The sequence below is a fragment of the Brettanomyces bruxellensis genome, chromosome 2, assembly GCF_011074885.1.
Source record: "Brettanomyces bruxellensis chromosome 2, complete sequence".
NCBI lineage: Eukaryota > Fungi > Ascomycota > Pichiomycetes > Pichiales > Pichiaceae > Brettanomyces > Brettanomyces bruxellensis.
In genome coordinates this window covers 53,414-69,274 of record NC_054683.1, presented here as the reverse complement: position 1 = coordinate 69,274, position 15,861 = coordinate 53,414, and the positions used below count along the sequence as shown (strand labels likewise).

General features: G+C 47.6%; 3 protein-coding genes across 3 annotated transcripts; 2 read left to right on the top strand and 1 right to left on the bottom strand.

Annotated features, from left to right (window-relative positions):
• Nucleotides 1-1,107: 1,107 nt before the first annotated feature.
• Nucleotides 1,108-1,971, top strand: BRETT_005188 (uncharacterized protein; the record flags this gene model as incomplete). Its single annotated transcript, XM_041283670.1, has 1 exon — nucleotides 1,108-1,971. The coding sequence occupies one exon, from the start codon at nucleotides 1,108-1,110 to the stop codon at nucleotides 1,969-1,971; it is 864 nt and encodes a 287-aa protein (XP_041134622.1).
• Nucleotides 1,972-4,084: 2,113 nt separating this feature from the next.
• BRETT_005187 (uncharacterized protein) lies at nucleotides 4,085-7,333 on the top strand (the record flags this gene model as incomplete). The annotated part of the gene is made up of 1 exon (XM_041283669.1): nucleotides 4,085-7,333. The coding sequence occupies one exon, from the start codon at nucleotides 4,085-4,087 to the stop codon at nucleotides 7,331-7,333; it is 3,249 nt and encodes a 1,082-aa protein (XP_041134621.1).
• Nucleotides 7,334-9,568: 2,235 nt separating this feature from the next.
• NEO1 (Putative aminophospholipid-translocase) lies at nucleotides 9,569-14,981 on the bottom strand (the record flags this gene model as incomplete). The annotated part of the gene is made up of 3 exons (XM_041283668.1): nucleotides 9,569-13,463; nucleotides 13,986-14,799; nucleotides 14,930-14,981. 3 exons carry the CDS (start codon nucleotides 14,979-14,981, stop codon nucleotides 9,569-9,571), a joined length of 4,761 nt encoding a protein of 1,586 aa, XP_041134620.1.
• Nucleotides 14,982-15,861: the final 880 nt, after the last annotated feature.

Here is a 15,861-nt window from a genome sequence, read left to right as displayed (position 1 = left end):
GTGATGTTTGGTTTGGAAGTATTGAAGCTTCCGCTTTTGAATGAATGCTTTTGGCTCAATATTTTATTTTATTACTGCTACTTTTGAAGCTGTGCAATTATACACTAGTGAATAATTCACTGCATACGCAAATATCCATAGAAATTGCGAATCCTTCCGGTTGCCTGATTGGTCAACACCATACCATGAAATCCAGCACATGCAATATTTTTTGTTTTTCGTTCTTTTTTCATATTTGATCATTTCATCTGTCGAATATCGTAATATTGCGATCTTCATATCATTCGTTCATCTATACACTACATTCCGCTTCTCTTTCAACCTTGTATTCCCAACTTTTCTTCCCACATTCTTGCGAGTAAGAAAGACTAAAAAATTGTAACTTGTTTCTACATTTAAGCAGATCAACTCATTTCATAACATACTAAGGCCTCATTTTTTGCCTAATACACCTCAATTGCACAACCACCGATCAATATCGGTAAGTCTAAACTCGGTGTAAAGATACATCTGTGCACATGATAATCCGACAATCAAATTTGATGTATGTCCAAAAAATAAAATAGGACAATTCAACAGATAATAGTCTCGTCTATAGTCTCAAAATGGTCACTTGTAGTGGTAATAAGACATTTAGATATATGTACTTAATCATCATTTGGTTATCACTGAAATTCCTTTTCTCTATCCAACTTAGGTAGAAGTTTCAAAATCTTTAAGAAGGACCCTTTTTACATAGTCCTATGATTTACTTCTGCTTTTTACGTTCACGGATAAGATTTTTCCAATTTCTATTATCAAAACATGCTATACATCGGTTTGCGTATTTCGACATGACACATCATCGTTAATACTGATCTGCCTTTGTTTGCCTTTAATAGTAAAGTTGTATCTATATCCTGCTGAACTTGATACCAGAAGATTCTTAAGAAATCTCCAAATCCTTATTTGTGGCACAGCCTTAATCCAAGTTTTCTGTGCACAACTTTCAACAAAATTTCATCGCGGGCGGATTCTATTTTATTTCGCCTGATTTTTCACCTACAATTATCCCATTCAGGAACTACACAATTATTCTAGATGGCAAAAAGCAAAGGAACGAGTAAGATGAGTCACAACAAAAAGAAGAAGAACGTTAAAAGTACGATCGGTGCAGCTAGCAGGAACATTAATGAGGCATACTACATACAACTCAACAATGACTTACGCAATGCCAAACCGACTTCTGACGATGAAGAAATGTGGAAAAAGGTGAAGCAGATTCTTGTTAAGGCGGCAGATATAAGCGACAAAAGAGCGGAAGTGATTCACAGTCGAATGGATGCAGTTACGGAGACGTTGCAAGCACTTAAACCTAAAGAAATTTATCCATGGACTAACACAAAGCTTTCCACAGATCGTATTGAAATGATTACGGAGGAAGTAATGAAAGCGGATCCAAGACCGATGGAGATTTATCTTGATTTGGAAAGCATGTGTACGGAATTGTCGAAGCAGGGTGTTGGATATCGTTTTTGGGGTAACCTTCTTATTAAAAAACTCATAACAAGCTCCGCTCTCAGATCGGCTCTTTTAGAGTTATTGGTGCCACTTGGGATCGAACATCCGTCATGGCAGATATTGATTCACTTGTTTTATTTTAGTTTCGATATGGATTGGGGACTATATGAAGATGTTAATGAATATTTGACCGGTGAGCCGATGAAAAACATCACTTTGCGGCTTCATGTTAGTTCAATGATCTCCACTGCCCAAGTTTGCTTCAAAACACCACCAATGGGACTTACACTTGCAATCCAGGATATTCTAACTGCCTACAAATTGCAAGACTTCATGCCAGAACTTCACACTATATCCACATATGATGAATACAATCATTTTTGCCGTAAGTTACCACTCATAAAGATGACAATAAGGACGGTGTACGCAATTAAGCAAGCTATAATAGAGAAGACACCGACCGCAAGTTGAAAATAAAGTATATAGAATGCATTTGAATTGGTGTTAAAAAAGCACGCCACCGTATGATAAATGTTGTAATTCAGGTATATAAATCACTGCAATTTAGATACATAAATCACTGCGATTGGAGCCTCGCCGGCTGGAATAACCACAGGCTAAAGCATCCGTACACCAGAAATAAAACGGCAATTGTAGCCGTAATGATTGTTTATGCAGCGCTTAGCCACGGGAAGGTACGGTATTACAACAAAGGAAAGATTATTTTTCCGATTTGCCAAACGGCTTTTTTGCTGGTAGCGGGAAAAACCAATTTGGTAATTTGGCATTGAGAATGGCAAACAGAGAGAAAGGTTATGATGTGAAAGCATTTGCAGTATTTGTGAAGGATCATATCACATGTATGCAGCCTTTTTTTTTATTTCGGATGATATATGAGTCAGAAATGCAGAAATACTGTATTGCCCCTATCTGCAAGGCTTTACCTGCCCGATAAGAAAAGGTAGTGCGCCAACCCAGTAGCGGTGAGCGCGGAAAATCAGGGAACTGCCTGATTTGGATGACGGGCCAGCAAAAAAAATAAAGAAAAATTTTCTATTGATTGTGATGCGGGATAGTTGGAAAATGAGTAAAATCAAAACAGAAATAATTATTATTAGCTTGACTTTGGCAATGCCCTTCTTACGTGTATCCAACTATATATAAAGAAGAAATTATTTCTGAATTTCAGGTCCAATTACTTCCAACACACCAACTACAAACTTTTTTTTCACTCTCTTTTCTCTCCCCGCTTCTCTTCTCTTTGCTCGTGCTTTACTGTTACTATATATATCGGTGTAACGTTTATATTTATCAGTGAATCTAAGAGCGAAGAGAAAAGAAGGAAAAATGGAGGCAAGAGAGATTGATTACATCAAATCTAACATCTATATACCTCCGCTACCGGAAAAAGAGGTGCCTAAACTTCCCACTTCACATCCATCACTAATAATTCCAGATAGGACTATTGACTTGAACAAACGCGCAAGTTGTGGCTGTTGCAAAGGCGATAGATGCATCAAAGAGAGTGCCAGCTGGTTATATAGGCCAAATGGGGAGGTGAAGACGATTCATCTGGGCGAAAATGGCTCTCAGGAAGCGCTTTTCTACAATTTATCGAACGAGTCCACAGGTAGACAGCTTTGATATGAAAATGCTGTTTTATACCAACAGTCGTATTTGTTCCTCCATATTATATGACACTACGTTTATTTCTGGTACATCCAAGGGGGGATTGTGGAGTAGGAGTGGGAGAACCGTTACTAATACCCAACGGTTCTAGATTCAGGGGTTCGAATTTCTACCTAATACTTAATTATCTCATTTCATGGTTTGAACGTTTACATAGTGTAGAGACTGAAGTAAGCAAGCGAGACTATTTGAAAGACGGGCTAACTCTTTTTTCTTCAGTATGAGAGCTATTGCACCTTGCGTTTGTGTGCGGTAGAAATCGCATGGTGACTTTGAATTGACAAATTGGTTGTATGTAGATTTGTAGTCCACTCTTTCCCTAGTCCACTCATTTGGCACTTATTCCGCTCGTCTTTCCGCCGTCCTTTCGACGCGTCGGAATGGATGGTGGGGAAGAAAAAAAGAAGGGTGAAAATCTGATTGACAGGGTGATGACAAAAAAAAAAACTTTTTCAGCCACGTGATGCAGCTCCCACATTCCGGCAACAACCCAATTTAGCTGCCGAACAATGCGGAGATGGGCACGCAGAAGGTAAAATAAATAAATATCGAAGCATTCAAGTCTGAAGATTAATTTGGGCAGGCGTGAAATTTCACTGTAATTGGGGCTTAAACTTGACATATTTGGCCAGTTAAAGCAAGCAACGCCGGAAATTAGCCATCTGGAGCCTTTAGAGAGACATAAAACTATCGTGGGGGTACAAATAAACTTTCTGATACCGAATAGTGCAGTGTGGATTATCACGGAGAGTTCGGCACTGAGAAACACAGATACAAACACGCAAGTAGTGCTATTGCAAGTTGTATTGATATAGGGCGGCACAGCGGAGCATAAGGCAACATATTGGGATAGAGCCGCGGGGCAATATAAGTGCGATCGCAGTTTTTTCACAGGATGAAATTCGGACAGTCTCTGGAAAGAGATATGGTTCCTGAGTGGAGAGGGCAGTACTTGGAGTACAAAAAGGGGAAAAAGAAGATAAAGAAGCTCCGGAAGCGGCAGAGCGTGCTGGATGCGGCAAGGGCAAGCAAAAAAAGAAGCTTAACTCCGTCCTTGAGGGGTTTGCTGAGACCAGAACCGGCGTTACAAGCATCTCCAGATGCAATTATGGCTAATGGCATGCGAAGCCAGAGCATTTCGAGTGTCCACGTAGGGCAGTCGACGCCGAAAACACCGGCATGGACAAAGAAGGCATACCGGAGTGCAGAGAGGGATGAATTCGCGTTGCCGTCGCCGGCAATCGACCCTTCATCGTATAATATGAGTTCCGGGTCACGTGACTCGATCAGCGTCGAAAGCACACTGAATGCATCGAGGGAGGGAGACGGGCCGCGGCTGGCCAATCAGAGCACGCCACTCCTTAACGAGAATGATGCTCCCCGGCGACTGGTGCGGAAACAATCGACGATTTCGAAGATTTTCGACAACTTGAGGCGGAGCAACTCGTTGGGCCAGATATTCGGGAATCCACACATTGGGGAGCCCGGGACAGGTGATGGGCGGTCGGAGACCGAGCTGGAGGACATGTCGACGTATGCCAAACAGCAATTTATCAGGTGGGTGGACTCGGAGCTTGAGAAAGTGAACAGTTTCTACCGGCAGCGGGAACAGGACTGTTTGCAGCGATTTCTCATTCTTCAGGACCAGCTGGTGCAGCTGAGCGAGCAGCGGGAGGCCATGCGTGCCAGGTGGGAGAGAGGGATGCAGGAAACGAGCGATACAAGCCGTGATGATGCCGTGGATAAGTCTGTAAGTGGTGCATTGAGGCACCGTAGGCCGGGCGGCGAAAGAGAGGGATACGGGCCGGAGAACGGCAGCGTGGGCAGCGGGGGAAGTGTGAGATGCAAGGATGGAGTGCGGCAGGGCCGCGTGAGGAGGAAATTGAGGCGGTGGGGGGTGATTTTGGACAAGCAGCTGGAGGTGTTTAGCAAATTCGAGTATCCGTCACTCCCGACATTCGACTGGGCCCGGGCGAACGGAAAGGCCGAGAAGCAGTACTACGAGGCCGGGTATGGGGATGAGGGGAGTGAAGAAGGCGAGGAAAGCGAGAACGAAGAAGGTGAAGGGAGTGAAAATGTAGAAAATGAGGATGGAGAAAGTGAAGATGAAGAATGGAACGAGTCCGAGGACTCGGACAGCGACGGGGAGCCGCAGGTGTTTGCAGGGTTCGATCCTGGGACTAGGAGGAAAACACAAAAGCCAAGAAGGCGGCAGTACGATCCGCGGTTCAACAGAAGGGACTACGGGCGGAAAAAGCAGCAGTCTGTGCAGGCAGTGCATGCAATTCAGGCAGGGCAGCACAAAACGACGTTGTACAAAAGTGCCCCGCACAAAGTGGCGTACTTCATCGCCCGGAGACAGCTCAAAAAAGCAGTTTACGAGTTCTACCGGTCGCTGGAACTGCTGAAATCCTACCGGATGATGAACCGGACGGGATTCCGCAAGCTCATCAAGAAGTACGACAAGGCAGTTGGTGACACATTGCTCCCTGGGTACATGCAGAAGGTGGACGGGGAGTATTTCACGACTTCAGGCGTGTTGGACGACCTGGTGACGCAGGTAGAGACGATGTTTGCGCGGTATTTCGAGCGGGGCAACCGGAAAATCGCAGTGACCAAGCTCCGGGCCATCGAGCAGCAGAAAACGTACTACGGGGCGCAGTTTCTGGACGGCTGGCTGCTTGGTCTGGCGCTCCCGGTGTTTTTTTACACTGTTTTCCGGGCTCTCCACCGAACTTTGTCCGGGGATTTGCCCGAGGGCAAGTGGCTCATGCAGATCTGGGCCGGGTTTTTCCTCCTGTGCCTCATGGCGATGCTCTTCGGCGTCAACTGCCTCGTCTGGGACCGTTACCGGGTCAACTACAAGCTGATCTTCGAGTTCAGCCCGCGCGATAACCTCCACTACAGGCAGTATCTCGTGCTTCCAATGCTCATGTTCCTTGTAGGATCCTGCACCGCCTGGCTCAGCTTCATGGACTTCTGGCCCGCCGCATTCAACGGCCGCGACTGGCCGTGGGTTTTTGTGCTTTTTGCACTTGCCGTTTTGCTGTGTCCATTCGACATTTTCTTCCTCGATGCCCGGAAGTGGCTGCTATCGACGGTTTTCCGGCTCTGCTTGAGTGGTTTCTACCCGGTGGAGTTCCGCGACTTCTTCCTCGGCGACATCTTCTGCTCGCTCACCTACTCCATCTCCAACACCTCCATGTTCTTCTGCCTCTACGACACCCACTGGAATAAATGCCTCGATGGGTCTAACGGAACACGTTGCGGGTCGTCGGGATCGCACCTGTTTGGTTTCTTGGCCGCTCTCCCGAACATCTGGCGGTTCCTCCAGTGCTTCCGCCGTTTTGCCGACACCGGGGACCGGTTTCCGCATTTGGCAAACATGTGCAAGTACTTCATCTCCTGCATGTACTACATGAGCCTCAGTCTGTACCGGATGAACACAAACGCCCAAAACAGGGCATTGTTGATCGTTTTCGGCTCCATGAACGGCCTCGTCAGTGCTGCCTGGGACCTCCTTATGGACTGGTCGCTTTTCCAGTTCCATTCCATCAATTTCCTTCTCCGCGACGAGTTGACCTACAAACGCAAATCCGTCTACTACACAGCCATGGTAATCGACGTGGTTCTCCGCCACCAGTGGGTCTGCTATGCCCTTTTCACCCGCCACATCCAGCAGTCTGCCATCACCGGTTTTGCCGTGGCTGTGGCTGAGATCATCAGACGCTTCAACTGGATTTTCTTCCGGATGGAGAACGAACATGCAACAAACGTTCATCTCTTCCGCGCGTCACGTGACGCGCCCCTCCCATACCCAACCAGCCAGCGCCGCCACACCAGGGATGCTAACAGCAATTTCGTGGCTGCCGTTGTTCCCCCACCAGAGGAGCAGACGCCGTTGCTCCGCGACGACTCGTCTTCCGCGTCGATCGACTCGTCGGCACAGGTCGATCGGCCCGACCGCAGCTACCTCCGCCAGCTCTCCCGCATCCTCACCACTGCCCACATCAAGGATTTCCAGCGTCGGAAACCGAGGGCCGACTCTGCCGCTGCTGCCAGCCTTTCGTCCGAGACTGGTGACTCCGCCGATGATGGTGACGACACGGATGAGGATATTGCCGAGGAGCGGATGCAGCAGTGATGGTGTACGGATGTGTACTGGAAATTTGAATAATGCTGTGTTATTAGAGGAGTGCTAATGGCACTAATGCCACTACTGCTATGATACATAAGCTTGAGCAGCTTCTGGTAATAGTACTGTGCGTTACTATTAAGTAGTTACTAATGTTAAATTTTTAGTGTTGAGCGTTACACTATACTCTACTGCGTGTTAGTATTTAGCATTAATAATGGTAATGTTGAGTGATTACTGAACTTACCACAAAATTTACCACAAAATTTACTACTGTGCGTTGGTATTGAGCATTACTAATATTAATAATATTGGGTGGTTGCTAATTTTGACTGCTGGTATTAAGCATTATTTACATTACTAAGTGTAGCTAAAATTAAGTAGTTGCCAATATTGAGCAGTTTCTAATTCCGAGTAGTTTTTGCTGCTACGTAATTCCTAAGTCTGAGCAGCCTTGAGTCTCATTATTCCCTCCATGACCTATGTCTTTGTTTCTTTGTTCATCTCTTTCTTCCCCTCCTTGTTCCTTGTTCATTTACACAATTAGTTCTTATTCTTGTTTCCTTGTCTACTTGCTCTTTTTGGCTCACTATTATTCTATTTCTTTGACTCTTGTCATTGCTTCTTCCTTTGTTCTCTTGTCTTTCAATCTACATCTTGTTTTCCTGATCTTTTAAGCTTTTGTTATATGCTCTTGTTTTTGCTTATTTGCCTCTTCGGGTCTTTTTTTTTYCCCCCCCCCCCTTGTTCTTTCTCTTGTTCCTTACCTTAACTTTTTGGATCTTGTTCCTTGTTCTCATCTCTTTGTTTCCTTTTGTTTCCCTTCGTTCATCTCCTTTTTATTCCTTGTCTTCTTCCTGTAAACATCATAATATTACCATATTCTGTTAAACATAAACACCAGCCATTTTGTAAAGCAAGGAGCATATTTCCTAAAATGGAAAATAGTCATACCTTTAAGGATTTCTTTTTCCCATCATCAGCGCCTCAAAAGTATAAAAAATCAACTATAAAAGAAGGGCTTTTCTCACCAATTTTAAATTTTATTCATCAGTATTCCTTAATATACTGTCATTACTAAATTGTTCAACAAACTCCAAAAACTTTCATGCACCAAAGACCAGCAAAAAGGGCTTCAACACTTACAAACCTGCCTCTTTCCAAAAAGAAAGCGAAGATATCAGAGAATGGCAAAATGTTACAAATAAGACATGGAATAAAGGCTGTTTAAACTGGATGTTAGTGCCAGGCAATTACGATTATGGAAAAGGAAAGGAGGAGGTTACTTTGAAGAGACCTTACTACTGGTCTTGCCGACATGAAAAGAGCAATGTGCTGAATTATCGAACAAGAGGGATTGAAATTGAAAGAAATGGAGTCTTCAATTCTTCCCAAGATCAAATGTAGAATTCCAGTTTTTTTGTAGGTGCAGCTGAGTTGACAGTTGTATAAGTTCGGGATTCAGGGCAGGCTCAATATATTATTTATTTTGATATCATAATAGAATTTTTTTGGTTTTATGTTATTAATGAAATTTGAAATTTCGATGTTTATTTTTTCATATTTGTTCGTACTCTGTATTAATGTATTCTATAAGAAATTTAAGGTAAAATGTGTACTAAATGCTGGAATAAACAGTAAGTGAAAACGCACTGGAAACTACTAATGTGCCTTTTTGTCTAGGAAGAATCAAATAATTTTGACTGCAGTTCACAGATATGATATTATGTGCAATATGTAGATGAGCAGACATTATGAAAGAGTCAGCGAAATGATTATGCATATTTTGTACATCTAGATAATATCCGAATTAGGCAGAAAAGTATGGCATTCCTACAATGCTAAAACGCTTCGTTAACAATTTGGAGCTTCACAGTTATGATTATTATTCGCTGCTATATTAAGAAAAGCTGGACATGCCAGCAGGGAGTAGATACAAAGTATTAAGAAGAATCCAAGGACAGCGAGCATACCAACGTATTAATATAAAAGAAAATCAGGCTGTTGCCAACTTAAGCATATAGTTTGAAGTATGTTCATTGCTCCGATGAGATCGACAGCAATGTTAATGTTGAAAGACACCAGGAGAAACCTAGTGGTTGGTGGATGTAAATAGAATCAGCCCAAGTAACACAAGAAATACGCTTCAATCATGCCTAATTAGCTGAATTAGATACTAACCAACACTTCAATCATGCCCAAGCCGAATTAGATACCAACCAAAACTTCAACCATATCGCAACCCTAAGCCTGCTGGACCTTGGCATAAGTAGGAGGATGGAGCCTCCGGGTAAGAGCCTTGGCACCCCAGATGGGAAGTAATGAAAGGGTAAGGATGAAGGCCAACTGCCAGCAGAAGGAGAAAGAGGCAACGTAGTGAAGATCGAAGTAATCGGAGAGGAACGGAAACGAGCCGATGTAGGCGGCAAGAGTGACGAGATGAGACCAGGCCATGAGATGGGACCAAGTGTGGACCTCGAGAGCAACCATGACAAGCTCGTTGATGATTAATGCGGAGTAGCTGAGTGCGACCATGGAGGTGAAGAGAGACTCATCAAGCCCGGTGAAAAGCTGTGCGAGGCCCTGGATAACACCCCCCTGGTAGAGTGAGACGGCCGTCCAGACGAAAAAGGTGCGGTAGGAGAGGGCAGAGCCGCCCGTGAGCTCGCGGTAGAGCTCCGGGTAAAGCGTGACCAAGTCCTCGCCGACGTCGTAGTCGAGCACGAGCGAAAAGACAGGGGCCATGGTGTAGAGCGTGGCGTAACCGACCATGAGCCAGCCCTGGAAGAGGGCAAGCGGTGCAAAGGCGGAGCAGATGGAGTACATAGCCTGGCAGACGGAGATGAGGAGCCCCCTGTGGATGACGAACTGCGCGAGCTTGGCACTCCGCTTGTAGGAATTCCGGCCGTGCCAGAGAAGGAGCTTTGTGAGGTGGCAGAACTGCGTGATGGAGAAATCGGCGGCGAGCGACGCCTGCCGACCCTCCTTGCCCACAATTCCGACACCCACGTCTGCACACTGGATCATGCTGACGTCATTTCCACCGTCACCAATGCAGCACACACGCTTGCCGGTTGCATTCTTGATCAGCGATGCCACGTCTGCTTTTTGCTGCGGTGTGCACCGGCAGGCAATCACCGCGGGGAGGGGAACGACGGCACGGCAGAAGTGCGTACGGCGGGCCGGGGTGGCCATGTAGTAGGCGAGGGACTGGCCGTCGATGAGGAGGCAGCAGCCCGGGTTGGCGAGGAGATAGTCGAGGTGGGCGTTCCGGTTTTGTCCGTCTACATCATCCCGGCTTTCTCCGACCCCCTCCACCGTGTGCACGTACTGACCCCGGGCAATTAGCTTCGCACTCACGGCCACGCACCGCGCGGTCTCCACCTTGTCGCCCGTGAGCATCCAGATCTTGATCCCGGCGTTACGCAGCGACTCGATGCTGGACTTCACGCCCTCCTGGAGCCGGTCCTCGACCCCGGTGAGGCCCTGGAGCTCCAGGCTGTGCTCCAAGTACCGGGACACCACGGCGGCCATTGCGGCGTCGCGGCCCGCCATCGACAGCGAGGCTGCCCGGTACTCCCGGGCGAACTCCCCGTACACCTCCGGGGCCACCCGCTTGCGGCCCACCACCAACGTCCGGAGACCCTCCCGGGCCATATTGCTGGCCTCCTCCTCGAGCCAGTCGTTTTTCTCCACGATCTTGGCCATCACCGTGTCTGCACCCTTCTCCATGAACCAGATCTGGCCCGACGCCACGTCCCGGACCACGATCCCCATCCGCTTGGTGTCGGAGCTGAAGGGGAAAGTCTGCAAGATGTCGAATTTCTGGATTTTCCCCGTCGCACCGTGCCGGAGGGCCAGCCCGTGCCGGTCCCGGCTCACCAACGCCAGACCCATCGCCTGCGTGAATTGCACGATTGCGATCTCGTCGGGCGACGATGCCTGGTACTCGAGATCCCCGGAATCGTACGTGGGCGTGACGTTGTGGCACACGGCCAAGGTGAGCACGAGGGCTGCAGCCCGGGATGCCCGGGACGCCCTGAAACCCCGGGAGGGGGCATTTCCAGCATTGGAACTCTCCCTGGCCACGGCCTGCGACACGAACTCCAGAGCCTCCCCGGCGTACGAGACGCTGCCCAGGTGCAACTTCTTGAGCTCCATGACGTTCCGGGTCAAGGTGCCGGTCTTGTCGCTCAGAAGATACTCGATGCGGCCCAAGTCCTCCGGGATGGTGCTGGTCCGGACGACGGTGCCCGGGATGTGGCGGTCGTGCTGGATCTGGTGCGCGTAGACGGACTTGCCGAGGTCAAGGTTGACCCGGAGAGACACCGGGATGATGGTCGAAAACAAGATCAAGAAACGCATCACGTCCAGGTACCAACTGTGAGACTGGAACCCGGTGGCGGCAACGAGCCCGACGGAGAGCACGAAGACACTCGCACAGAGAATCTTGGAGATGCCGTTGATCTCGAGCTCGAGGAGCCCGGTCTTGGCCCGGGGTGCCGACGTGTTCATCGCCTGCCGGGTGTCCCGCCCGGTGTACACCACGAGGCCCACTGCGGTACCGCTGGCCACCACCGTGTTGGCCCACGCCGTGTTGTCCACGGTCAGCCCGATGGACTCCGGGCCCCGGTGCAGCTGCCCCACGAACCCGTGGATGCTTTTCGACGGCGGGCCCACCCGGGCACGGATGCCCCGAAGCTCCTCCACGGGCACGCCCTGTGTCACCGGGCACGCCACCCGGAGCTTCCAGTCCGTCTCGCCGTCCAACTGGTCCGTCTTCACGAAAACCTCCCCGGAGCTCTCGCTCGACTGCACCAACACCACGTCCGCCGGCACCCGGACCCCCTTGTGGAGCCTCACCACGTCCCCACACTTCAAGTCCCGGGCCTTCACCGGGGCCTCCTCCCCCACCACCTCGTACCGCTCGTTATTCTGCTCGCTGTCCCGCCGCCGCCGCCCGATATCGTCCGCCGCCTCCTTGCAGAGGGTCACCGCCAACACAAATGCTAGCGGCACAACGTAAGACGAGAGATAGCCTATGCGAAGCGCCGGAATCGCCTGCGACAACGCCACCAAGAGAAAGTACAGGTTGAAGAAGAACTTGAACTGCTCGTACAACGTCATCGGAAGGAATGTCAACGCGTTGTACTTTGCGTTTGAAATCGCGTTGCTCGCGAACTGCCCGCTGGGCATCCCGGGATACACCACTCTGTCCCGGGGCTGTCCGGTGCTCTGCCGGGGCGATCGCCGGGCCTCCTCCAGGGCCTCGAAGATGTTCGGGAAAACCCGGGCGACGTACCCCTTCCACCCGGACGTGGGGCGCGCGCCTCTCGTGCTAACTTCACCCCCTGCGCCAATTGCGCCAATTGCGCCTGCTGAGCCTGCTGAGCCTGCTGCACCTGCGCTCATGCGCCCTCCGTGCCCGGTACTCCCTGCGCCCGGCCAAACTCCAACCAACCCCTCTCGGTCAGCCCCCTCGTCCCTGAACCCTGACGGTGGGCCCTCCCCGCGCGCCACCTCGTTCGTCGACTGGTACGCCGACTGCCCCTCGCTCATCCCCCACGAATGCAGCGACACGGACTCTGTCTGGCGGCCCGAATGCTGCTGGCCCGCCTGCTGAACCACCGGGTTCGCGTCTATGCTCTGCAAAGCCGCGTTGAGCGTCGATTCGAAGTCTCTGTCCAAATTAAATCCTGCCAGGTTGTTGTTGCTATTACTTTGACTGTTGCTGGTTATATTGCCTGACCAAACTCCCTCTTGACTTTCTCGATTTCCTGGCCTTTCTTGACTCTTGCTTTTGTGGCCTTCTGTACTTTCACTCTCTTGCCTGTTACTCCTTCCTCTATCTTCTTTATCCTCCCTCACTTCCTCCCCTTCACCCTTCTTCGACTCCTCTAATTCACTTTTCCAATAATCGGCTGCCGGGTCGTCCGTGTAATGTGCACTGTCCTGTTGAAAACTCTTGCTGCTATTCCTTGCAATGCTTCTCTGGTTGTGTGTACCTGCTGTATGATCGATGCTACTCATCAAACTGAATGCACTATCCAATGCTTTTGCCTTACTATACGAGGCGATTGACAAATGTCGATTGCTTTCCTCAAATTTATGCTGTAGGCACTCTGCAAACTGATATGTGCTGTTGAGTGTTTAAATGCAAAGCTTGGATGGTTGCAATGTAAACCAATACAACATATTAAACGAAAAAAGACAAGACACGGGGAAAAGACAGGCGATGAATGTTTAAAAAAAAATAAAAATAAAAATAAATACATGATCCAAAAAAATTACCTTGCCGAAATGTGCCCCGCCAAGAACTTGCCAGGATAAGCCTCTTTTCTTTCCTCTCGAGTCCGCGGAATGTCTAAAAACGGCAAGCAGAGTTGCACAAACGGGATTCGAAATAACTCACAACTGTGCATGTTAGGGTAGATAAATATCAAGACCATTAGAAGAGGTTGAACTGAAGGTGGCTGTGAGTGCAAGGGTAAAAATCAACATACACAAATGACCATACAAAGATCGCTACGCAAACATTACAGAATCCAAATCCAAACTACATCAATTCCACAAGTACAACGATACAACTACACCTCCTGCCAAATAATATAATCTATTACCGATCGACACACTTCAAACTCTGCAGTTCGAAATCTCAAACACAAGAATGTCACTGGCATCTAAAGATTTCAACTGATCCAAAATGTTGGCCATGTCACTTCTCTGGATCATACTGGAAACTGCAACCCAGTCATCGTCCTCTAATGGGGAAACGGTAGCTGCCCTTCTTCCTGGTGTCACCTTAAGCAACTCTGGAAGCTTGTTTCTAGGAGCATTGTAGTTACAGAGAACATACTTCTGTGCTGCCAAGAGACCTTCCATTCTCGATTTTATAACTTCCACCAATTCTGGGTGTGATGGATGCTTTGAGACAATAAGGTGGGCCGATGTGCTCAAAACTGTCTCGATTGGGTGCAATCCAGCAGCCTTCATGGTCTCGCCACTTTCCACAAGATCAACAATGGCATCTCCAACTCCCAAAGCACACGAAGCTTCCACAGAGCCTCCAACATATTTGATCTTGGTCTTCAAAGGCTCACCAGGCTTCACACCTTCGAGTTTCTCGAAATATTGCTTTGTAAGGTTGACAAAAGTCGACACAATCGTCTTTCCAATAAGCTCCTCTGGCTTTTTGTATGGGCCGTTTCTTGGAACCTGGATTTGCAACTTGCACTTTCCAAATCGCAGATCAAGTCCCAGATCCACATCAACGTTGCTTTCCATCACCTGATCTTTGCCAGTTATACCAATATCACATCTACCTTCACCAACGAAGGTAGGGATGTCTGCTGCTGGCAAAAAGATCAAAGCGATCGGCAAGTTAAGGCAGATGGCTATATCTAGTCTTTTTGATCGGTGGAACTGAATATCTGCACCTTTCAAAAGGTTGAGTGCCGTCTCATATAAACGTCCCTCTGAATAAAATAAGAAACCATGTTAGTATGTGTCGATCTTTCGAAATGACTTTGGCAAAAGGCAAAACAGACCTCGATTAATGTCTTTTCATGTTTTTCCAACTTCCATCTCCTTTTTTTCGTTACTTACTCTTTGGGACTGCAAACATGAGCCTGTCTTGAAGGTAATTCACTAAATCCATGTTGTTATCTGTACGTTTAGTCTTTTGGTCTCTCTCTGATGAAAGGGAAATTTCAAAAGTATGGAGTCCAAATAAAGAAAGCAAATGCTTCTCAGAAGTACTGAAATACGATGACGGCCGAGAAAATATGTCCTGAAAAAAAATTACATGTTGAAGATTATTTATTCATTTTATTCACTTTTCCTCTACGCTTAGTGGGCCGAAAATCCGGACCTCCGACTCCTCGATCAGACAGTATAAGAAGAATCACTACAGATCAACCTGCAAATTCAATAATTTGTTAATGGGATTCAGTTGCATTTACATGCTGGTTGAAGCACTTTGCTACTTGCACATGTTGCTTACGGAATGCTTCTCGCTTCTTGACAATATTGTCAATGCGAAAATAGTTGAGTCATTTGGACCAAAGAAGAAAAGCGAGCGGTGAAAAATAGTCGAAAAATATTAAGGAGAACAATGGCGGTTTGGGGTGAATTCGGTGTGAGCCGATCTTGCTTAGGTAAGCAGAGCTTATTCGCACGTTGCACAGTAATTAGTAAAAGAGGTAATTTAACGATGGAAGTGTCCTGAGAAAGGGTGTAAGCTGATGTCTGTATGTGCGCAGATGAAATGTGCCCCTCTGCTAGTGATACATATATGCTTTTGTATTGTAATCTGAACGGCAAGCTTTTGTTAAATCTAAAACTTTTCTAGTTATCGGTATACTATTTTTATTCTAAGTATCGAATAGGAAGATAAAGTCTTGCTGATCAGTTCAAACTTGAAATCAAAGTCCGATCGACCCGTCAATAGTGATGCAAAAGCCGTCTATTTTTGCTGATTTCTGTTCAGGCGGACTTCCTTTCCATCATTCTCATTTCACTTCGTTCATCCGCTGCTG